Below are 25,502 nucleotides of genomic sequence, written 5' to 3' on the forward strand. Positions count from 1 at the left end.
CTTATTTCTCACCACGTACAGTGCTGAGAATGCAGCAGCAATCTTTTGCAAGATTTAATTACATGTATTGTTTTACAAAACATACACATACAAATGACAACATACAGACGCGCACAGCACCCTCAGTGCAGTAACTGTGTAGTGTTAGCTGTCATTGACAGGCCAGGGGTATATATTTTGGTCATTTGACAGCTTCCCACCACTGTAAAATGGGGGAGAATTCCTCTTGAGCTTCCTCATCACTAGCCCTCCTATCCTTAATGTAAACCATGTGCATTGATGTTAGGACAGCATGCTGGTGATTAGCAGTTCTGTGTTGGATGGATGGCCTCAGTAGAGAGACAATGCAGAGGATTGTCCTGTAGCCTACCAGCTGAAGTCTGCATCCCAAAGGAATAGGATGCATGCCTACTAAACTCGCTAGGGTTGGTCTGTTGTACTGAGACAGGAAGTTTCTGGTAAATTCTCCACATTGGTGCACTCTCAACCCCCTTCTCCACCTTAGGGGATTGTGTCATGGATGTATCTTCTCCATCAGCATAATAGCATTGTCCCCTCACCCATTTCAATCAATCAATCAATAAAATGTATTTATAAAGCCCAATGTCACAAAGTGCTATACAGAAACCCAGCCTAAAACCCCAAACAGCAAGCAATGCAGATGTAGAAGCACGGTGGCTAGGAAAAACTCCCTAGAAAGGCAGAAACCTAGAGAGGAACCAGGCTCTGAGAGGTGGCTGTGCCGGGTTGAGATTATAACAGAACATAGCCAAGATGTTAAAATGTTCATAGATGACCTGCAGAGTCAAATAATAATCACAGTGGTTGTAGAGGGTGCAACAGGTCAGCACCTCAGGAGTACATGTCAGTTGGCTTTTCATAGCAGAGCATTCAGAGTTAGAGACAGCAGGTGCGGTAGAGAGAGAGTCGAAAACAGCAGGTCCGGGACAAGGTAGCACGTCCGGTGAACAGGTCAGGGTTCCATAGCCGCAGAAAGAACAGTTGAAACTGGAGCAGCAGCACGACCAGGTGGACTGGGGACAGCAAGGAGTCATCAGGCCAGGTAGTCTTGAAGCATGGTCCCAGGGCTCAGGTCCTCCGGGAGGGGAGAGGGAGAGAATTAAAGGGAGCATACTTAAATTCACACAGGACAAGACAGGAGAAATACTCCAGATTTAACAGACTGACCCTAGCCCCCTGACACAAACTATTGCAGCATAAATACTGGAGACTGAGACAGGAGGGGTTGGGAGACACTGTGGCCCTGTCCGACGATGCCCCGAGACGGGGCCAACCAGGCAGGCCATAACCCCACCCACTTTGCCAAAGCACAGCCCCCACACCATTAGAGGGATATCTTCAAACCACCAACTTACTACCCTGAGATAACAGCTTCTGTTAAAGCTGTACTACTAAATAGAGTTGAAACATTGAGGCTGATTTCTCTCGGATATCTGTAAAAGGCCTGGTTATAATGGGAGGTAATAAACTATCTGATGGCAGGGAGGCAGAGGTCTGCTATTCTCAGTGTGTCACAGGATAACAGTCAGGAGTTAATTCAATAAAACAACCTCCTCTCACATGGCATTCTTCTTCCTTCACTAGCCTGCAGTCTCCCCTCCCTCTCCATCGCCCTCCTTCCCGCCATCTATCCTTCCCTCCCGTAAATAGCCCAGCTAGGCTCCATAGGGTCAAAAGTCTTCCTGCAATGTATATCGATCCCAATCCGGTACACACACGTGCGCACACACACACACACTTTGACGACTCAGGTCAATGAATCATTCTCCATTTTACACTCAGTCCCCAGCTCAACCCTCCTTAATGACAGGGAGACTAAATACACTCTGGCTTCCCTGGCTAAACGGACCATTAGAGAACCACAGCTTACATGGGACCATAAGGAGAGTAATGGCCCACGTCATGAGTTAATACAGTTACTGATTATATCTATAATATATAGGCCTCCAGACCATGTGACCACCTGACCAGGAAGAACTCTTGGCCCAAAGGCTATATCTGTGACGTGGTAAGGTTGGACCCAGGTGCAGAGAAGAGACCAGACGGTTAAGGATAAACATAATACTTTACTGAGATACGGTAGCCGTATGATCACAGTATTCTTGAAAAAACAACTAACACTAAGTCTGGAAAACTCACTCAAGAAATGAACACTCACGGTAAGCAATTCAAGCTTCTGCAAAGGACCACAAAAAACACACCTCTTTTAACAGGGACACAGTCATGAAATAATAAGACACACCTGAGTCCATTATAAGTCTCTAGGGCGGCCAGGATAAACCATGACAGTCCCCCCCAGGAGCAGCTCCAACCCCAAGGTCCCAAGGTTTTAATATGACCAATCATATCGAGTGGTTCCAATGACGAATTTTGACACGAGCCACCCTTGCCTTGCAGAGTTCAACAAAGATGGCTGACAAAACATTACGGTGGAACCAGATGTAAGTTATGTCATAAAGAGTCAAGCAAAAAATGTACAATTGAGAAATATGTTAGTTAATGTAGAGACAAACGTTAATCCATATTTTTTTGTCATAAAGTTAATTTACGAAAATCGCTATTTAGCAAGTTCTGACTAGCAAACATTAGCCAGCTTGCTTGTGTTAGAATGCATTTGTAATTCGTGTTTGTTTTAGGGACTCCTGAGAAACCAGGCTGTCGTCTTGTGAAACAGTGGATGTAAAGAATCTTGCTAGCTAAAGCATTTACTGCAAATTTAATGTACAATTGTGTAAGCTTGCCTTGCAATACAGTTGAAGTAACACCGCTAGCTAACTAGTTACTTGCTTATTGTGTAGTGGAGGATAAAACTGTATGCCTATCGATGTGTAACTATCGACAGTATGTAGCCGATTTGTGTATGGACCCTAAAACATTTGGTATGAATATTAGTACAGAACCTATCAATTAGCCTCAATTATCATAGTTGTATCAACGTCAAGTCTGAATGATATTAATGAAGCCTATGGATAGAGTAGAATATAACTTTGTGCCAAGGATGCAAGTCCTATATGTACTGTAGTTATTACCACGCATGAGATTCCCACATTGTAGCCTATACAGTCGTGGCCAAAAGTTTTGAGTGACAAAAATGTTAATTTCCACAAAGTTTGCTGCTTCAGTGTCTTTAGATATTTTTGTCAGATGTTACTATGGAATACTGAGGTATAATTACAAGCATTTCATAAGTGTCAAAGGCTTTTATTGACAATTACATGAAGTTGATGCAAAGAGTCAATATTTGCAGTGTTGACCCTTCTTTTTCAAGACCTCTACAATCCGCCCTGTCATGCTGTCAATTAAGTTCTGGGCCACATCCTGACTGATGGCAGCCCATTCTTGCATAATCAATGCTTGGAGTTTGTCAGAATTGGTGGGTTTTTGTTTGTCCACCCGCTTCTTGAGGTTTGACCACAAGTTCTCGATGGGATTAAGGTCTGGGGAGTTTCCTGGCCATGGACCCAAAATATTGATGTTTTGTTCCCCGAGCCACTTAGTTATCACTTTTGCCTTATGGCAAGGTGCTCCATCATGCTGGAAAAGGCATTGTTCGTCACCAAACTGGTTGGGAGAAGTTGCTCTCAGAGGATGTGTTGGGACCATTCTTTATTCATGGCTGTGTTCTTAGGAAAAATTGTGAGTGAGCCCACTCCCTTGGCTGAGAAGCAACCCCACACATGAATGGTCTCAGGATGCTTTACTGTTGGCATGACACAGGACTGATGGTAGCGCTCACCTTGTCTTCTCCGGACAAGCTTTTTTCCGGATGCCCCAAACAATCGGAAAGGGGATTCATCAGAGAAAATGACTTTACCCCAGTCTTCAGCAGTCCATTCCCTGTACCTTTTACAGAATATCAGTCTGTCCCTGATGTTTTTCCTGGAGAGAAGTGGCTTCTTTGCTGCCCTTCTTGACACCAGGCCATCCTCCAAAAGTCTTCGCCTCACTGTGCATGCAGATGCACTCACACCTGCCTGCTGCCATTCCTGAGCAAGCTCTGTACTGGTGGTGCCCCGATCCCGCAGCTGAATCAACTTTAGGAGACGGTCCTGGCGCTTGCTGGACTTTCTTGGGCGCCCTGAAGCCGTCTTCACAACAATTGAACCGCTCTCCTTGAAGTTCTTGATGATCCGATAAATGGTTGATTTAGATGCAATCTTACTGGCAGCAATACAATATCCTTGCCTGTGAACCCCTTTTTGTGCAAAGAAATGATGACGGCACGTGTTTCCTTGCAGGTAACCATGTTTGACAGAGGAAGAACAATGATTCCAAGCACCACCCTCCTTTTGAAGCTTCCAGTCTGTTATTTGAACTCAGTCAGCATGACAGAGTGATCTCCAGCCTTGTCCTCGTCAACACTCACACCTGTGTTAACGAGAGAATCACTAACATGATGTCAGCTGGTCCTTTTGTGGCAGGGCTGAAATGCAGTAGAAATGTTTTTGGGGATTCAGTTCATTTGCATGGCAAAGAGGGACTTTGCAATTAATTGCAATTCATCTGATCACTCTTCATAACATTCTGGAGTATATGCAAATTACCATCATTCAAACTGAGGCAGCAGACTTTGGGAAAATTAATATTTGTGTCATTCTCAAAACTTTTGGCCACGACTGTACATTGAATATATTCACTGATCATGTACTCTTCCTTGGCAAATAAAGGTGCGGTTCAGGTATGAATCTCTGAGACATTCTTTTTCAGTCATCAAACTCCATTATTTGAATGACGCTATGTCTACATGTATGCATTACAATTATACAGTGTTTATCGCTCCTGGGACATCAATGATTACACATTGTAACTATGCAATAGACTAGAAACATGATTGATTTGTAATTCATATATACAGAAAAAAACGATGCATATCTAACTCCATCTGTATTAATCTGAGGACACAGGATAGTATTACAATGAAATACTTAATTTCAACTAGTGGCGAATGTGAAACGCTTTATTGAAAAAGTTCATTATCCAGGTGTTATAAATACAGAAATGCATTATAATTATGATAATTGTAATATTATAAATACAAGTTCAATCTGTACTTCAATGCACATATGTTGTGCATTATAAAACGAGGAAGAAAGACGAGGTGGGGAGAGAGGTGTAGAAGACAGAAAGGGAAAGAGGTAAGAACAGCGGCAGACAGCTTATGATTCATGAATTACAGTGCTACCCTAATATTCTCTCAGTTCATCACAATTGTGGTGTCTCCTAACCAGCCTTGGGCCCCCAGTTGGCCCGAAGGTTATCTTAAGAGCGGGTGACGTGGCGATGACGGGACTGGCTTCCTCTCTCACGTCAAAACATACCTGCAGACGAGTGACAGAGAGAGCATGATTAAGCCTTGTTTCTTTTATTCTAATTTATTTTTATTTCAATGTAAAGCATCTTTAATAATACCTCCTGTTGACCCGACCAAGTGACATCTCACCTATGATCATGCTGTGCCCTCTGTCAGCCTGTTCAGATGCGGGAGGGGTTCACCAAAACAGCTGATATAACCTAGAGGATTTAGGGAGAAGGGGGAGAGGGATGAAGTGAAGAAGAGAGGCTGTTATTCTGTGTGTGTGGTCTCGCCTGGTGTCCACAATAAGTGGCTACAGAGTACCATATGCTGAAAAACAGACACATGAGGACAAACAATAGAAGATACTGTATGTGACGCAGACACCTATCGGAGTGTACCTGAAACATTTAAATATAGAGGGCTTGTGTCTCACCACTTGGTTATTGCAAGGCTAACCCCCAGGGAAATCATGACTTGGCAGCAACAGAGTCCAGTGAAAATGGCTGTGTTCATGGTGTAAATCTGAAAATTAGCAGCTGACATCTTAAGGGTTTTTTAATGAATGCATGTGAGACAGGTTCCATGTACAACAATATAGGCATAGATGGAGAAAATAACACAGAACAGTTTAATTACCTCTGGTTATGGACACTTTTGCCAGCAATAAAGCTTCCACGGCCTGTTCCTCGGACAGTGAACATCTGGCAATATCTACATTTTCCACCCCTTGGTCAGCTCACTCTCTGAAAGTAAAGGAAACAGCTTATTTTTTATAGCTATGAAAACAATAACTGAGATATGACCGTTCAATCTAAAGCAGCAGATGTCATTTTTAGGATATGTCAATACAGCCCAGTGCTGCTTACCTGAGATGCCATCTTCGTCGGTGTCTGCTTTGACTTCCTTTGTCGGAAAAAAATTGCTTTCAGAACAATTGTTTTTAATTGAAAATAGAAAAAGGTTTTGCTCTCGACAAAAAGACACAAATGTACCTCCATAGCATATAACAATTTACCTGTGAATAACCACACCTTCATACAAACGTGCTACTGTATGCAGAATTCTTGACGCACAACCGAAGATGCTGCCATATCCTGCCAGCACGCCCACAAGCGAGCCACTCAGGAGCAGAATGATGAGGGCTAATAGCTGAACAATAGACTATTCAACCTTTACTAAAGAATAGTCTAATAGCCGAGCTAGGTGTGAAAACCCCCCCTCCTATCACAGACCAGATTTGCCCTATGACCAATGGGTAGCTTGCTACTCAATGTAATAAAGTAATGACTTTTCAAATAAGTTACCTTACACGTTATGTTGGCTGACAATTTGTTAGCTACGCTGTCCTTACCAACCACATAGCATATCATTACACCAGTATGTACCGGTATGTTAGCTATCTACCTAACGTTAGTAGTTATACATCAAACTTGCCCAGTATATTAACTATAGGCTAACTACCCAACATTTATTGACTTGATTATTCTCGTCATTCTTAGCTTAGCTAAATGGTATAGTCATTTTGCTTTCTCAATAGACATTCGAGTGCTTTCGTAAATTCGCTCTGGCTATCTATACGCTGGACAATAGAACGAGTCAAAATTCACCCAAGGCTGAAAAACGGCTTAAGAACGTTGGCTAAACTGGAACACTAGCGCGAGCCCATAGCAAATGAATGGAATCGAAGGTTCGCAGAGCCTGTTTTGACTGGAGTGATGCTTCGAATTCCATAAAAAAATGTATCCCTTTTTATTTTACCACTACAATCTGTTCGTCGGACGAAACTGGAAACAAACTTGTGTAGAAAGTAAACATCCGCACCTCGATGGTGTCAACTGTGCTTATGTCTGCGTAATTAAAAAGTATGGGAAAAAATCAAAACTTTGGACTATTTCTGGTCTAGCGATCGATGACAAACGAGCTCGCTGCCCAGACATACATAATTACAAAGAGGAGATTCTCCTGATTGAAATGGTGCCAGTGTAACAGTTTTGCTTCCGTCCCTCTCCTTGCCCCTACCTGGGCTCGAACCAGCCACCCTCAAGGCATCGTTACCCATCGCTCCACAAAAGCCGCGGCCCTTGCAGAGCAAGGGGAACAACTACTTCAAGGTCTCAGAGCGAGTGACGTCACCGATTGAAACACTATTAGCGCGCACCCCGCTAACTAGCTAGCCATTTCACCCCGGTTACACCCAACTTGAAAAAAAATCTAAATATACACATTGCGAGATATTTGGCGAAATAGACACACATGCCTATATTTCCCCCATAGGAAACAATGGGAAGACCGCAGAATTCCAATATTATTTTTGTTGTTTACATTTTAACTATAAAACAACGTGGGCAGGTCTCATTGCCAACAATAGCAAAGCAGGATTTGTGACGTTGAACAAAAAACTGGGAATAGAACGTTCGGAAGGGGAGTTGGTGCCACGGTGCTCAATAGAACTAAGAGGAGCTGGCAGGGTAAAAAATGCACTAAAATAAGGCCTGTTTTTTCACGATTACTTCAAAACCACAGCAAGCAGCTCTTTTTTTATCAGAAAAGAACGTTGTTAAATTTCATGTGTCCAGCCTACTATCTACATGGATTTGAGAGCACTCTCGTCTGAGTGTACCAGAGCGCAGAATAATTACTTTACGAGCGCTCAACACCTGTTGAATATGGCCGGTGTCAGTAAACGTCAGGAAAAAAGCCTAATTAAATTGTTTCCAGCAGCACATTTACAGTCACCAACGCTCTGGTTAACACGAAAACTGCCTTACCAGCACTGCAAGGGCGAGTAAAATGGTCAGAGTGGTCTCATTTGTGTCTGGAAGTAGTTAGCTTGGGTGCTTGACTGCCGTTGTAAGGCCAGAACGCTCAAATCAACTCTACTGCACTCCAAGAGCGAAACGGTCTGAATTTACAAACTGACAATTTTATAATATTGTCAGTTTGTAATATTAATCAAATGAATTAAGCCAAATTTCTTTCAAATCAATCCCATATACTATGTTATTGCAAAAAAAGGTTTTACATTCTATGGTAATGCCAATACGGAATAACATCAAATGCTTCTCAAAGATCAAACTAGCAATAATGTCCCGACTTCCACTGAAGTCGGCTCCTCTCCTCGTTCGTTCGGCTATCAACGTCACCGGCTTTCTAGCCATCGCCGCTCCATTTCTCATATATCCATTTGTTTTGTCTTGTTCCATTACACACCTGGTTTTCATTCCATAATCACTGCATATATTTATTCCTCTGTTCCCCTCCATGTAGGATAATGGGGTTCTCGGGAGCAGTGATCAACAGACAACTTAGAGTCTCAGAGTGGTTCACCCCAACCTGCAGTAGAATGGGCTTGGTCGGATTTCCACCTGACCAGAGACAATTGGGCGTCCATCGAGGGCTTGAATCTGCAGAGGGATGGGACATTTCACACAGGGAATCTGAAACTCTGGCGAAGTCTTGATCAATGAATTTATCCGCGGCCCCGGAGTCCACAAAGGCTTGAATCTCATGCTGATGGTTGTCCTAGTGGAGGGTTGCGGACGGTAGTAACAGACGGTGAATGGGTATCTGGGGGGTAACAGCACAGCTCGTCAGGGTCTCCCCCTGCCCTGGTGTTTCCCGTCAGCTCTGGGCAGGTAGCACGAAGATGGCAGAGACCTCTGCCGTAGAGGCAGCGGCCTTCGCTCATTTGACTGGGACGCTCCTGTGGGCTCACGTGTGCGACCCAGCTGCATGGGATCCTCCATGCTGGGCTGGGTGGGCTTTGGGAGCTCAGGAAACCGGAATGCTGGAGTGGTGTCAAAAGGGCGCTGTCTCACCCGTTCCCGGATGCGGTTGTCAAACCTGATTACCAGCGTTATCAGGAACTCCAGGTTCTCTCCCAGTTCCCGAGTGGCCAGTTCATCTTTGATGGAGTTAGATTGGTGGAAAGCAGTAACCAGTGCCTCCGTATTCCACCCACTCTCGCCGGCGAGGGTGCGGAACTCAATGACGAAGTCAGCCACTGGTCTGGTCCATTAGCGGAGTTTGAACAGTCAGCTGGCCGCTTCTTGTCTGCCGACTTGGTGGTCGAAGACTCGTCACAGCTTGGCAGTGAAGGCTCCTAATGGATCTGCAAGATGGTGGCTGCTGTTCCCACGCTGCCGTTGCCCACGCCAAGGCCTTGCCCGAGAATAGAGAGATGATGTAGGCGATCATGGCCCGATTGGTTTGGAACGAGGAGGCCTGTAGCTCGAACACCAGAGTACACTGAGTGATGAACCCCTTGCATCCTTCCGGGTGGCCGTCATATTGCTCGGGGTCTGGGATCTTGGGTTCCCGGTGCAGGTTCCCTGGAGTAACCACGGCAACATCTGTAGCACTGGGCGATGAGACCTGGGCATTGGCCCCTCCTGGGTTGGGGGTGTGCCGTGGTTGGAGGGACTCGGCAAGTGCCCGACGTGTCCCGGAGATTTGGGAGAGCTGTTCTTGCTGCCGTCCTGACAGTGCTCCTTGGTGGGCTACCACATTCCAGATCTGGGTGATCTCTGCTAGGTCCATGTTGTGGCAGAAGCTTGCTGTGACATGGTAAGGTTGGACCTAGGTGCAGAGAAGAGACCAGATGAAGAATCAGTGGTTAAGGTTTAACATAATATTTTACTGAGATACGGTAGCCACAGGATCACAGTACACTTGAAAAACAACAAACGCTAAGTCTCAAACTCACTCAGAATACGAACACACACGGCAAACAATTCAAGTTTCTACACAGGACCGCAGAAAACACACCTCTCTTAAAGTTTCACAATAATGAAATTATAAGACACTGAGTCCAATAAAAGTCTCAAGGGCGGCCTCTGCTGCACTCTGTTGCCAGGAGGAACCATGACAATATCAGTTAACTGGTCCTTTTTGTCAAGGGAAGGAAGAATGTATGCATTAGGTCACCAAGCCTAATGCCTTCTATGGTACTGAAATGTAAACAAAAACACAGTATTCACCTCCACCTTTACTGTATCCTCACACATTTAATTTTTTTCAGATGGACCTGAAACTACTTCTGATTTCAACGTTGTTAGGATTCATTTGTTACAGCAGTGCTCAGCAAGGTAAGATTATTTTCCATCCTATCTCAAGTTTCTGCTTTACTTACTGTAACTTCCACCTTGTTAGACAAAACCAACAGTAACACCAGTATTCTGTTTGTGTACACTGACTACACAGTACATCATCTAATCATAATATATTTCTACTAAACCGCATCATAAATATACAGTACAGAATAGTGATTAACTGCCTGATGTCCCGTAAGGGTGAGCCGACCCCAACTGAGAATGTTGCTGTATTGTAATGATGTCATTAGCCAGAAGAAGAAGCAGCTCCACCTACACTGTAAACCCCAAGACATTTTTTACTCAAATACTTCAAGTAAGTTGATCTCAAAGTCAATGAAAAGTCATTATTTCTTAAAATGTTTAAGTTGTCCTGACTCAACTAAACAAGGCAACAGTAAATGTGTCATCCCCCATGAATGATACAGCACCCCACTTTGAGCAAATTGAGATTGTGTGTGACTAACACATTTCTGTTAATTACTATAGCTCCCGCCTTGAGCCAATCGGTGTAATTTTGTAAATGCCATATTTCTATGGCAAGACACATCATTCACCCAAGTTTCGTCTCCAGTGCTGTCTGAGATATCGCATATGACGTACGAACGAACAGACGCAGACAGATCCACAGTTCCCTCCCCGATTTCATCGTGGGGGACAATGGGAAGTCACATCAACTAAATTTGTTAAAGTTATGATAACAAATGTACTTTTTTCCCGGCATGCTCTACTGCAGGTAGATACAAAAAAAGATGTAATATCTGTGTTTTTGCATGTACATTGAGGGATTGATTGATTAATGTTATGCTGCACAAAGATAAATAATAGAGAGATATAGAGTGCCTTTCGAAAGTATTCAGACCCCTTGACTTTTTCCACATTTTGTAGGTTACAGCCTTATTCTCAAATTGATTAAATCGTTTTTTCCCTCATTTATCTACACACAATACCCCATAATGACAAAGCAAAAACAGGTTTTTATACATTTTTGCTAATTTATTCAAAGTTAAAAAAAGACATATTTACATAAGTATTTATTTACATATTGCTCTGACATGCACTCTCAACTGTGGGACCTTTATATAGACAAGTGTGTTCCTTTCCAAATCATGTCCAATCAATTGAATTTACCACAGATGGACTCCAATCAAGTTGTAGAAACATCACAAGGATGTTCAATGGAAACAGGATGCACCTGAGCTCAATTTCGAGTCTCATAGCAAAGGGTCTGAATACTTATGTAAATAAGGTATCTGTTTTTTATTTGTAATACATTTGCTAACATTTCTACAAACCTGTTTTCACTTTGTCATTATAGGGTATTGTGTGTAGACTGCTGATTTTCTTTTTTTAATCCATTTTAGAATAAGGCTGTAACGTAACAATGTTGAAGAAGTCAAGGGGTCTGAATACTTTCCAAAGGCACTGTATGTAATCGTATACAAATGTAAGCAAGGTTTGAAAGTATTATGTTTTAGTAAAATATTATATCAGTTTTGGCTTCTTGAAGTCAATTTGCAGTCTAAAATTTTTTTTAAAATATGTTCCAGCCCTCTGATCATCCTCTCAAAAATAAAATCGGTCCAATGCTAAATTATTTGATGAACCCTGCCTTCAAATCAAATGTTATTTGTCATATTCACCGAATACAACAGATGTAGACCTTGCTGTGAAATGCTTACTTACAAGCCCTTAACAAACAATGCAGTTCAAGAAAGCGTTCAGAAGATATTTACCAAATAAACTAAAGTAAAAAATAATAAAATGTAACACAATAAAATATCAATAACGAGGCTATATACAAGGGATACCGGTACCGAGTCAATGTGGGGAGGTACAGGTTAGTCGAGGTCATTTGTAAGGGTAAGGGTAAGGTAAGGGTAAAGTGACTATGCATAGATAATACTTAGCGAGTAGTAACAGTGTAAAAACTAATGGGGGGGTGTCAATGTAAATAGTCCGGGTGGCCATTTGATTAATTGTTCAGCGGTCTTATGGCTTGGGGGTAGAAGCTGTTAAGGAGCCTTTTGGTCCTAGACTTGGCGCTCCGGTACCGCTTGCTGTGCGGTAGCAGAGAGAACAGTTTATGACTTAGATGACTGGAATCTTTGACAATTTTTTGGGCTTTCCACTGACACCACGTAGCATATTCAGTGGGAAGAAATAGTATGTGAACCCTTTAGAATTACCTGGATTTCTGCATAAATTGGTCATAAAATTGTACCTGATCTTCATTTAAGTCACAACTATAGACAAACACAGTCTGCTTAAACTAATAACACACAAACAATTCACATTTTTCATCTTTATTGAACACACCGTGTTAACATTCACATTGCAGGTTGGAAAAAGTATGTGAACCCTTGGATTTAATAACAGGTTGACCCTCCTTTGGCAGCAATAACCTCAACCAAACATTTTCTATAGTTGCGGATCAGACCTCCACAACGGTTAGGAGGAATTTTGGACGATTCCTCTTTATAAAACTGTTTCAGTTCCACAATATTCTTGGGATGTCTGGTGTGAACCACTCTCTTGATGTCATGCCACAGCATCTCAATCGGGTTGAGGTCAGAAATGACTGGGCCACTACAGAAGGCATATTTTCTTCTGTTCAAGCCATTCTGTTGTTGATTTACTTCTGTCTTTTGGGTTGTTGTCCTGTTGCATCACCTAACTTCTGTTGAGCTTCAATGCAAAATGTATTGATAAACTTGGGAATTCATTTTTCTGTCCAGGTCCTGAGGCAGCAAAGCCACTCCAAACCATGATGCTCCCTCTACCATAGTTTACAGTTGGGATGTGGTTTTGATGTTGGTGTGCTGTGCCTTTTTTTCCCCACACATAGTGTTGTGGGTTCCTTCCAAACAACACAACTTTAGTTTAATCTTGCCAGTAGCTCTGTGGAACATCCAGGTGCTATTTTGCGAACTTCAGACGTGCAGCAATTTATTTGGACAACAGTGGCTTCTTCCATGGTGTCCTCCCATGAACACCATTCTTGTTTAGTGTTTTACATATTGTAGACTCGTCAACAGAGATGTTAGCATCTTCCAGAGATTTCTGTAAGTCTTTATCTGACACTCTAGGATTCTTCTTAACCTCATTGAGCATTCTGCACTGTACTCTTGCAGTCATCTTTACAGGACGGCCACTCCTAGGGAGAGTAGCAACAGTGCTGAAATTTCTCCATCTATAGACAATTTGTCTTACCGTAGACTGACTTTTAAAGATACCTTTCCAACTTTATGCAAGGCAACAATTTTTAATCTTAATCTTAGGCCTTCTGCGATCTCTTTTGTTCGATGCATGGTTCACATCAGGCAATGCTTCTTGTGTATAGCAAACTCAAATTTTGTGAGTGTTTTTTATGGGCCAGCGCAGCTCTAACCAAAATCTCCAATCTCGTGTCATTGATTCGACTCCAGGTTAGTTGACTCCTAACTTCAATTAGCTTTTGGAGAAGTCATTAGCCTAGTTGTTCACATACTTTTTCCAACCTACACTGTGAATGTTTAAATGATGTATTCAATAAAGACAAGAAAAATACAATAATTTGTGTGTTATTAGTTTAAGCACCCTGTGTTTGTCTATTGTTGCGACTTAGATGATCAGATCAAATTTTATGTCAAATTTATGCAGATATCCAGGTAATTTCAAAGGGTTCACATACTTTTTCTTGCCACTGTAGGTCCTAGATAGCAGGAAGCTTGGCCCCAGTGATGTACTGGGTCGTACACACTACCCTCTGCACCACTTTACGGTCAGATGCCGAGCAGTTGCCATACCAGGTGGTGATGCAACTAGTCAGGATGCTCTCGATGGTACAGCTGTAGAACTTTTTGAGGATCTGGGGACCCATGCCAAATCTTTTCAGTCTCCTGAGGGGGAAAAGGTGTTGTCGTGCTCTCTTCATGACTGTCTTGGTGTGTTTGGACCATGATAGTTTGTTGTCGATGTGGAGACCAAGGAACTTGAAACTCTCGAGTTGCTCCACTACAGCCCCGTCGATGTTAATTGGGGCCCGTTCGGCCCGCATTTTCCTGTAGTCCACAATCAGCTCCTTTGTCTTGCTCACATTGAGGGAGAGGTTGTTGTCCTGGCACCACACTGCAGGTCTCTTACCTCCTCCCTTTAGGCTGTCTTATCGTTGTCGGTAATCAGGCCTACCACTGTTGTGTCATCAGCAAATGTAATAATGGTGTTGGAGTTGTGCTTGGATCTGTTGGGGCGGTATGCGAATTGGAGTGGGTCTAGAGTATCCGGGATGATGCTGTTGATGTGAGCCATGACCAGCCTTTCAAAGCACTTCATGGCTACCAACGTGAGTAATCATTTAGGCAGGTTACCTTTGCTTCCTTGGGTGCAGGGACTATGGTGGTCTGCTTGAAACATGTAGGTATTACAGACTTGGTCAGGGAGAGATTGAAAATGTCAGTGAAGACACTTTCCAGTTGGTCCGCGCATGCTTTGAGTACACGTCCTGATAATCCCTCTAGCTCTGCAGCTTTGTGAATGTTGACCTGTTTAATAAAGGTCTTTTTCACATCGGCAATCGAGAGCCAGAACAGCTGGTGCTCTCATTTATGCTTTAGTGTTGCTTGCCCCGAAGCAAGCATAACAGGCATTTAGCTCGTCTGGTAGGCTCACGTCTGTAATAGTTTTCAAGCCCCGCCACATCCGATGAGTGTTAGAGCCGGTGTAGTAGGATTGAATCTTGATCCTGTATTGATGCTTTGCCTGTTTGATGGTTCGTCTGAGGGCATAGCGGGATTTCTTATAAGCGTACGGATTAATGTCCCGCTCCTTGAAAGCGGCAGCTCTAGCCTTTAGCTCGATGCGAATGTTGCCTGTAATCCATGGCTTCTGGTTGGGATATGTACGTACGGTCACTGTGGGGCCGACGTCGTCGATGCACTTATTGATGAAGCCGATGACTGAGGTGGTATACTCCTCAATGCCATTGGATGAATCCCGGAACATATTCCAGTCTGTGCTATCAAAACAGTCCAGTAGCGTAGCATCCACGTCATCTGACTACCTCCGTATTGAGAAAGTCACTGGTACTTCCTGCTTTAGTTTTTGCTTGTAAGCAGGAATAAGAAGGATATAATTATGGTCAGATTTGACAAATGGAGGGCGAGGGAGAGCGTTATATGCTTCTCTGTGTGTGGAGTAAATGTGGTCTAGAGTTATTTTTCCTCTGGTTGCACATGTGAGATGCTGGTAGACATGAGGTAAAACGGATTTAAGTTTGCCTGCATTAAAGTCCGCTGCCACTAGGAGCGCTGCTTCTGGGTGAGCATTTTCTTGTTTGCTTATGGCCTTTTACAGCTGGTTGAGTGCGGTCTTAGTGCCAGCATCGGTTTATGGTGGTAAATAGATGGCTACGAATAATATAGATGAGAACTCTCTTGGTAGATAGTGTGGTCTACAGCTTGTCATAAAGTATTTTACCTAAGGCGAGCAATACCTCGAGACTTCTTTAATATTAGACATCGCGCACCAGCTGTTATTGACAAATAGACACGCACCCCCGCTCCTCGTCTTCCCAGACATAGCTTCTCTGTCCTGCCGATGCATGGAAAAATCTGCCAGCTCTATATTATCCGTGTCGTCGTTCAGCCACGACTCGGTGAAACATAAGATAATACAGTTTTTCATGTCCCGTTGGTAGGACAGTCTTGATCGTATATCATTCATTTTGTTTTCCAAAATGATGTTGGCCAATAGAACGGATGGTAGTGGAGGTTTACTCACTCGCCTACGAATTCTCAGAAGGCAGGCTGACCGACGCACTTTTTCTCCGTCTTTTCTTCACGTTCCGGAGAAAGCAGTATATCCTTCGCGTCAGACTTGTTAAAGGAAAAACTCTTTGTCCAGTTCGAGGTGAGTAATCGCTGTTCTGATGCCCAGAAGTTATTTTCAGTCATAAGAGACGGTAGCAGCAACATTATGTACAAAATAGGTTAAAAAAAAAGTTACAAACAACGCAGAAAAACTAACAAAATAGCACAGTTGGTTAGAAGCACGTAAAACGGCAGCCATCCCCTCCGGCGCCATTCTATAAAATCTGAGATATGTATTGTCATAAAGAGTTTAATTATAATGATAACATTCACCTAGGAATTCACTTGGTGAAGGCCACAGGACTCACTCGAAAAGGCAAGACACACTGGGAAATTATATTGGAGGCGTGGCTTAGTGGGGGCATTGCAATTTTTTTTTAAAGCTGATACAACTCAAATCTGAACCCCCTACAGGGTAACAGTTACTCTATTGGTTTGAGTAATGACTACAAATCACTTTAAGTAACTGTACTCAGATATATTAAGTGCAACAAGTTTCCTCAAAAGATGAGTAATGACATCACACTGGGGTTTACAGTGTATGTTTCTTTGAGCATTTCTTTGAGCATAGCAGTGAAGACATCATGGAACAGCGGAATATTCCATTCTGTCTCTGGCTCCATTTACTGTTATCTCTGAGCCACACAGTTTTCCAAATTACACAATGTGTACACTTATTTCCTGGTCAGGTTTTAGGAGTCTATGATGAGTTTGCTTCTTTTCAACCTTTGTTTTTCCATTCCATTCCAGAAGGGAACGAGTGCATCAAGGCTAATGCCAAATCCTGTGGGGAGTGTATTCAAGTGGGAGCAAAATGTGGCTGGTGCATGGACCCAGTACGTGGATATGAATTTGCCAATAACATTGTTACTGCGTTGATGCTACACAACCTTAATATCAACTGACTCAGCGTTACAACTTGAAGAATCTAAACTGTTCCTTGGAATTAAACACTAGTATGTCGGGCAATATTGTTTGTAACCTTTATAACCTGCTTGGGAGTGTAGGAAATACATTTTCAGAAAATAAGGACCTTACATTTTGGGTGGATTTCCTCTGAGTGCCATAATGCAATGTGTCATGATACTTACACCTCCTCTCTCCCAGGAGTTCCTGAAGCAGGGTGAGGCCACATCGACCCGCTGTGACGAGCTGGAGTCCCTGAGGAAGAGAGGTTGCAGCTCCGCCAAGGTAGAGAACCCCCGAGGCAGCCAGCGGGTCCTGAAGGACAAGGTTGTGACCAACCGCAACAAGGGAGAAGGGAATCTCCGACCAGAGGACATCACACAGATCCAGCCACAGAAACTCACCCTCAGCCTCAGATCTGGTAAAAACTTACATGGAACTGTTACGTTTGATTGGGTAGCGTCCCAAATGGAACCCTTTTCCCTATTTAGTGCACTACTTTTAGCTCTAGTCAAAAGTAGTGCCTTATGTTAGGAATCGGGTGCCATTAGGGATGCAGTCTTAGTTAACTTTGCTTCAGCCAAAACATATTGCTTGACAACCATTGTTGACGCAGCTTTGCTGAAGGTCTTTTTTATTTCTCCTGCTGTTCCTCCGCGGTCTTTCACTGTTATGTTGATTAGTTACAGTAGCCTCCATTTTCTTTGAGTGTTTTAGCTATTATGATTTGGAAGGAGTGTTCCTTATACTCTTTCATGTGAAGGCCAGCACCTTATTTGACAGGGAAGGTGCACACGAATCAAGATTTCAGTGTTCACATCAATGTAAATATGCCAGAGTTAGCAAGTCAGTAGTCCCCGGCTTAACCTTGCCCATTTGTCTGTGTACTGCAGGTGAACCCCAGTCTTTTAACCTGAAGTTCAAACGGGCCGAGGATTACCCCATTGACCTCTACTACCTGATGGACCTGTCCTACTCCATGAAGGACGATCTGGAAAACGTCAAGAACCTGGGAACACATCTGATGCTGGAGATGTCAAAGATCACGACTGATTTTAAAATCGGTGAGATTGAGAATCAGCCTGGTTGTATGAGGATTGGGGATGTTTATATTTCTTTGAACCTCTTCTCCATTTTAAATTGATCTCTTCTGCTTTCAGTTCAGGTTGGGTGCATATTGCATAGTTACACTGTACTACAATACCCATAATGACATGTGTAAGATAACCGGTTTGATCTTAGTATAGATGTTTTGAAGCTAAGAAATTGGTATCCCGTCTCCCTAACAATACAGTTTATATATTGGATGGATCTCTTCTTCTTCTAGGTTTTGGTTCCTTTGTAGAGAAGACGGTGATGCCTTACATTAGCACCACCCCAGCCAAGCTGCTGAACCCCTGTACTGGGGACCAGAACTGCACCAGTCCCTTCAGCTACAAGAACGTCCTGAAGCTGACCAGCAATGGACAGGAGTTCAACACCCTGGTGGGACAACAGCAGATCTCTGGAAACCTGGACTCACCAGAGGGAGGCTTCGATGCCATCATGCAAGTGGCTGTGTGTGGTGTAAGTAATATGTTTTTATTATCATATTTAGGAACAGTTTCCCGGACATAGATCAAGCCTAGTCCTGGACTGAAAAGCTTTCTCCATTGAGCTTACTTTTTACTCCAGGACAAGGCTTGATATCTGTCCAGGAAACCAGCCCATAAAGTTCCAATAATACTTTTATCAGGGCTTTATATTGACTGTCTCATGGTACCCGACCTTAACACCCTATTCTCATTTGAGAATGGCTGGAGTCAAGGCTTATTGTGGATATGTTTTATAAAATGTTTGAGAGTTCATTCACTCTAGGGTGCTTAACTGCTATTTTAAGAGGGTAAACTCTCACATAGTTGTTCATAGTTTTTGATATATACTTCCTGAATTTTTTATAAGTCTTGTAATTTTGTTCTCTGGTATTTCTGTAGGCTGTGTCCTTTTTCTGTATGTGGTTAATTTTTTAATAGGCCTCCTCCCTCTCCCTCCCTCCCGCCCTCCCTCCCTCCCTCCCTCCCTCCCTCCCTCCCTCCCTCCCTCCCTCCCTCCCTCCCTTCCCCAGGAGCACATTGGCTGGAGGAACGTCACCCGTCTGCTGGTGTTCTCCACTGATGCTGGCTTCCACTTTGCTGGAGACGGGAAACTGGGAGGGATAGTTCTGCCCAACGATGGGAAATGTCACCTGGAGAACGACATGTACACAATGAGCCACTACTATGTATGTATGGTAATACACTATGTAGTATAATAATGCACTATGTAGTATAATAATGTACTATGTAGTATAATAATGCACTATGTAGTATAGTAATGCACTATGCATTATAGTAATGCCCTATGTAGTATAATAATGCACGTGTATTGCACTAGTAGATGTACTATGTAGTATAATAATGCACTATGCATTATAGTAATGCACTATGTAGTATAATAATGCACTATGCATTATAGTAATGCACTATGTAGTAAAATAATGCACTATGTAGTATAATAATGCACTATGTATTATGGTAATGCACTATGCATTTTAGTAATGCACTATGTAGTATAATAATGCACTATGTAGTATAATAATGCATTATAGTAATGCACTATGTAGTATAATAATGCACTATGCATTATAGTGCATTATTATGTATTGTGACTTTATGTATTGTGACTTTTCTTTCTAGTCTTCTGTGTGGTCTGTATTTTCAATATGACAATATTTAAAGGGAATGGGCTACTTGCCCTTAGTGATGTCATCGAAGGGCTTACCTGGTACCTGTACTTCCTCATTGTCTCCCTGTAACAGGACTACCCCTCCATCGCTCACCTGGTTCAGAAACTGAGCGACAACAACATCCAGACGATCTTTGCCATCACAGAGGAGTTCCAGCCTGTTTACATGGTCAGTCAGTTGTTCCATTACACTGTGTGTGGGTGTGTGTCTGTGCGTGTTTGTACTTGGGTGTGTGTGTGGATGTGTGTGTGGAATTCTTTTCAATTTTCTGTGCTTGTCTGTTAGAAGAAGCCCAACTCTTTGAAAGCAGCATCTGCTCCTTGTTACCAGTAGCATCTCTTTAGAGCTCTGCTTGTTCCCCAAATGGCACCATGTTCCCTAAAAAGTGAACTACTTTTGACGAGAGCCCTATGGGCCCAGGTCAATAGTACTGCACTTTGTGGGGAATAGGTTTCCATTTGGGCAGCATCCTTTCAATGTTCCCTGCTGCCCTCTAGTGCTTTTCAAGCCAATTAGAAGTCTGTCTGGAGTTCCGTAATGACCTTTTATCATATCCCCATCAGTCCAATGTTTGGACAATATTTGCAATCTGTCAACCTCGGTAGAATGGCGTTCTCATTTAGTTGATTCCACGATGCATCCCAAATGGCACCCTATTCCCGATATTAGTAGTGGACTATGTAGGGATTGAGTGCCATTTAGGACGCATCCTTGGATCTCTGAATTTAGAACCTCACAACACTGCAAAAAGTTGTAACTTTAGATTGACCTTACCACTATGTGATGCAGACCACAATCAAACTACTCCGCAATCTAAATGGGTCAGGCAAAACATGACAAAACTGTTTTGCTCTAGACTTTTCTGGTGAGTATTTAGAGATTGACATTCTAGTACATGATCATTTAGTGTATTGTGTTTTCTCTCTCAGGAGTTAAAGAATCTCATTCCTAAATCTGCGGTGGGGACACTCTCTGCCAACTCCAGCAATGTTATCAACCTCATTATTGATGCCTACAATGTAAGTATAGATTGGATTGGTTTAGTTACTGGAGAAGATGCACTTTCATCCTCAAAATAGTTGGCAAAACCATGCTGCTGCTACTGTTAAGTCATCACATTTCTCATTCTGAACTGATCTTTCTATGGGAATAGTCAAAAATATGCTCTTCTGCTTTTGTAAAACTGAAGTCTACTGAAAATGTTGTATATGTTGTATATCCTGTACAAAGGGCTAATTATTGTTCTTTATGTGCTAGTCTCTTTCCTCAGAGGTGATTCTGGAGAACAGCAAGCTACCAGAGGGAGTGACCATAATGTACCAGTCACGCTGCAAGAACGGAGTGACTGGTGAGGGAGAGATGGGAAGAAAATGCTCCAATATCTCCATCGGTGACGAGGTGAGAAACCAAAACAACACGCCATTGAATGTTTTCTATTCTAAATATGTTTTTTTTTCTTAAGCTTTTTGGTACAATTATTTTAGCTTTCTGATCAGGTAAATATAATGTTTTCCATATCTGTAGGTGTCTGAGTTGTCAAGGTCATTGTTTTTATTACAAAATGTCATCCCTGATCTGTAGGTGTTTTTCATCATAAGCATCACAGCTAAGCAGTGTCCTAAAATGGGCAAACCAGAGACCATCAAGATCAAACCCCTAGGGTTCAATGAGGAGGTGGAGATCACTCTGAACTTCATCTGCGAGTGTGACTGTCACAAACATGGCATTGAGAACAGTGAGATCTGCCACAACGGCAACGGGACATATGAATGTGGAGCCTGCAGGTAAGGCACTTATGTTTCACTAGCAGAAGATTTAAACCCTTATTCTCCTTCCATATTGTAATCATTTCCATGGCATAGAGATACATTATGATATTAGATACTGTATATATAATGTGTTGTAAATCTATTTCTATGGGCCATTAGCATGTGACTGTTTGCATGTGAATATTTTTACATAGGCAGTCTTTTATGCAGTCCTCCCTTGTTGTTGTTAATAACATTACATTTCCTTTACTATCTGTCAGGTGCAATGAGGGCCGTATTGGTAGACAGTGTGAGTGCAGCACCAACGAGGTGACCAGCGAAGACCTGGATAAGAGCTGCCGTAAAGACAACGGTACAGACATCTGCAGCAACAACGGAGACTGTGTGTGTGGAACCTGTGAGTGTAAGAAGAGAGAGAACCCAGAGGAACGCTACAGTGGGAAGTTCTGCGAGTGTGACAACTTCAACTGTGACCGCTCCAACAACAAACTCTGTGGAGGTACGTGAGTTCAGTTCATTGGATGATCAATAAAGATTGTGTTTGCTGTGAAATGATGGTCAAGACCTGTGTTACATCTGAAGACAAGTGTAACATCTTCCTCAGAGCACAAACTACCTCTGTGTTTGTGGTGTAATGGGTCATTTCCCAATGAAATTAGAGATCAGTTGATCAAATCAGACATCGCCTTTTACGAAGTGAGATTTACCGTGTTCAATTTAGCTTCATTTCATCTCTAATCTAGAATATTATCTATAATATCAAATGATGTTTGAACTTTAGAGGATCATCTCTGACCCTGTGTGTTGTGTTGTGGCAGGACATGGTCACTGTGAGTGTAGGGTGTGTATATGTGATGCCAACTGGACAGGCAGTGCCTGTGACTGTTCTCTGGACACCACGACCTGCCTGGCTTCCAACAAGCAGATCTGTAACGGACGAGGCACCTGTGAGTGTGGCACCTGCAAGTGTACTGACCCAAAGTTCCAGGGCCCCAGCTGTGAGATCTGTCCTACATGTCCAGGGGTCTGCACAGAACACAAGTGAGTTGAATAAAGGAATGAATGAATGAATTGTATTTGTTTATTTTATTCTGTTTTAACTATGCAGAAAACAATAATATACAACGAGTTTATTTCCAAAACGCTATATTGAAAAAAATTCACTTTTCTGTTTTTACATCAGAAATGATTCCTTATGGGTACCTTCGTGTGTGTGTAAAATATTACTGTTCTCAGATGTTTTTATTCATAGATTTTAGATGAAATATGTTATTTTTTGTGAACCACAATGCAAAATGTATGCTTTAGTCTCAGGTCCTGTCTGTCCATTGTTTAGCTGGAATGGAATGTTCGTATCCTATATATTTGACTGTGATATGTGGTTGTCTCAACTAGCGATCTTAAGATGAATGCACTTACTCTCATCCAAAGTGACTAACAGTATCTGCTAAATGACTAAAATATCAAATGTAAATTTTTTACAGACATCTCATATTACGTATAGATTTTTTTATGTCACAAATGTATCATTTGTACAGTTTAAAAAAAACATGATTATTTGTTTCTCTGAAATGAAACCATCATGTGATAGATTTTAAACAAATGTCTGTCATTGATCAACCCTGTGCCATGATTAGATAGTGAAAAAACACACCAATCTCTTTCAGAATATCTTTAAACAATAAAAGCTAACGTTTCTGAAAATGTATACCGGTATGTAGAATTTTTAATTGAACCGCTTTATATGCTGTATTTCCCTCTGGGAAAGTTGTGTGTGGATTACATAAAGGTTTGTTGTAATGGTTGAAATGAATTCTGCTTTTTTTTTTAAATGTATTATTATTTGAGGGACTGGTTCCTTCTCTCTTTCCTCAGCCTGAGTTTAATGCCTCTTAAAAGGTTAAGTAGGCATAAAGAGATGTCTTCCTTTATCCGTCTTAACCTCAATTATTATTGTGACCTTTGTTTACTTTCTTCTGATAATTCCAAGAAAGGGGACCAATGAACAGTCTAGACACAACTGTGATATCTAAAACCAGTAGTGGTGGCAAGGGTACAGCATTGTCCACTACAAACACCTGCATGTGGAGTGGAACCTCAATATCCAGCTTTCTTGCATTCCAGTAGACTAGTGAATATGTCACAAGTTTATCAAGCATCACAATGCGAGACTACCTGCGTGTGTTACTCCATCTGTACAGAGTTACATGTCAATGTCCTGTCTTCCACAGGGAGTGTGTTCAGTGCAGGGCCTTTGGGACGGGGGAGAAGAAGGACACGTGTGAGAGAGACTGTAGCTACTTCAACCTGATCAAGGTGAAGGACAGGGGCAAGCTGCCTCAGCCAGGACAGGCTTTCCCCCTGATGCACTGTAAGGAGAGGGATGCCAACGACTGCTGGTTCTACTACACCTACGCTGTCAACAACAAGACAGAGAAGGAGGTCCATGTGGTGGAAACACTAGGTGAGAGCATATTACATACAGCCTACTATATCATTGTGATGAAGGATATTACAGTGAAAAAGGAGGTTATTTGTTTGTCTATGGAGTCATTTTGTGATTAGAGCCAGGCATTTTTGACCTGACTAGGAAAAATTCTTGGCTCTAATGGTACTAGGACCTAGTACTCAGGCCTGAAGTTCTTCCTGGTCAGCATACAGGGTCAGGTAGAGTTCCTGGGCCTAGATATAATGCAAATCAGGAAGGACTTTATTGTAAATCAGCATTTGCTCTTACAGTAACTGACTTGCCTGGTTAAATAAATAAATACATGTTGGTATAACTGAATGTTCCTGACTGTGTGTTTCCTGCCTGTGTTCCAGACTGCCCTGCGGGCCCTGACATCATCCCCATCGTAGCTGGCGTGGTGGCGGGCATTGTGCTGATCGGCCTGGCTTTGCTTCTCATCTGGAAGCTGCTGATGATCATCCACGACAGGAGAGAGTTCGCCAAGTTTGAGAAGGAGAAGATGAATGCTAAATGGGACACGGTAAGAGAGTGGAGATGGTAGATACAGGATGCAGGAAGCCATCTTGGAGAAATGTTTGCTCTGGCCCATAATGGGGATGATGATGATGATGCTGATGTACTTTTGCAGGTCCTAGTTTGTATTCTCCCTGACTGTAATTTCAGTAGGTTGATTGAGATGTGGAAAACTGGTGTTATAGATATGGCCACTGTGTGAATTTCTTACACAGAAAACAAACTTCTAAAGGAACACAGAATTTGAAATATTTTACTCCCTCTCAACCTTTGATGACTATGACAGACCTGTTGCTTTTGATGATGACTTCATAAGATGTCACACATTTTTCCACAGTCCTACCCAACAGTTTGTTTAAAATGTTCTTAAAACCCTGTAGTTTTAAGTAATCTCTGTGCAAAATGCGGCTATGAAAAAAGGAAGCCTTTTTGGAATGCAAAGGTCTGGACACACATCTGTCTTTTCATGGGAGTGGCTACAGCAGCTTAGTTTGTTCTGTGTTATACTTCAACCTAGTGGCATGTCATCTACACTGCAGGAGAGGTTAAATTCCAGACAGCAGGCAGGGTTTGAAATCCTTAATGATTCAGCTCATCCTGATTACTCCCAGTCAGACCAGCCACATGTGATAGCCTCTCTGGTCTGGTGACATGGGCAGGGCACTGAGGCTTCTGGACCCTCTCATTATGGTACATGGAGAAGACACCAGACCTAAATGACTGTATGAGAAAGCAGACTTGACTTGATACAGTACCAGTCAAAAGTGTGGACACACCTACTCATTCAAGGGTTTTTCTTTATTTTTACGATTTTCAAAGTTGTA

At 42.5% G+C, this 25,502-nt stretch overlaps 1 protein-coding gene across 3 annotated transcripts in view; it reads left to right on the plus strand.

The window, feature by feature from the left end:
- The window catches only part of LOC106583976 (integrin beta-1), a 51,853-nt gene that overhangs the window by 21,391 nt on the left and 4,960 nt on the right, over nucleotides 1-25,502 (plus strand). For 2 of the 3 annotated variants that reach the window (XM_045702138.2, XM_045702139.2), the window contains exons 2-15: nucleotides 10,338-10,404; nucleotides 17,007-17,092; nucleotides 17,364-17,583; nucleotides 18,056-18,226; nucleotides 18,490-18,728; nucleotides 19,267-19,422; nucleotides 19,999-20,094; nucleotides 20,856-20,945; nucleotides 21,184-21,324; nucleotides 21,508-21,710; nucleotides 21,956-22,194; nucleotides 22,514-22,736; nucleotides 23,927-24,159; nucleotides 24,519-24,685. In XM_045702138.2, coding sequence (XP_045558094.2) covers nucleotides 10,338-10,404; nucleotides 17,007-17,092; nucleotides 17,364-17,583; nucleotides 18,056-18,226; nucleotides 18,490-18,728; nucleotides 19,267-19,422; nucleotides 19,999-20,094; nucleotides 20,856-20,945; nucleotides 21,184-21,324; nucleotides 21,508-21,710; nucleotides 21,956-22,194; nucleotides 22,514-22,736; nucleotides 23,927-24,159; nucleotides 24,519-24,685 — 2,331 coding nt within the window. The remainder of the gene's footprint in view (nucleotides 1-10,337; nucleotides 10,405-17,006; nucleotides 17,093-17,363; nucleotides 17,584-18,055; nucleotides 18,227-18,489; nucleotides 18,729-19,266; nucleotides 19,423-19,998; nucleotides 20,095-20,855; nucleotides 20,946-21,183; nucleotides 21,325-21,507; nucleotides 21,711-21,955; nucleotides 22,195-22,513; nucleotides 22,737-23,926; nucleotides 24,160-24,518; nucleotides 24,686-25,502) is intronic. The other variant, XM_082965657.1, reaches the window with a different exon arrangement.

Source organism: Salmo salar, chromosome 19 (assembly GCF_965601325.2).
Source record: "Salmo salar chromosome 19, fSalSal1, whole genome shotgun sequence".
NCBI classification, from domain to species: domain Eukaryota; kingdom Metazoa; phylum Chordata; class Actinopteri; order Salmoniformes; family Salmonidae; genus Salmo; species Salmo salar.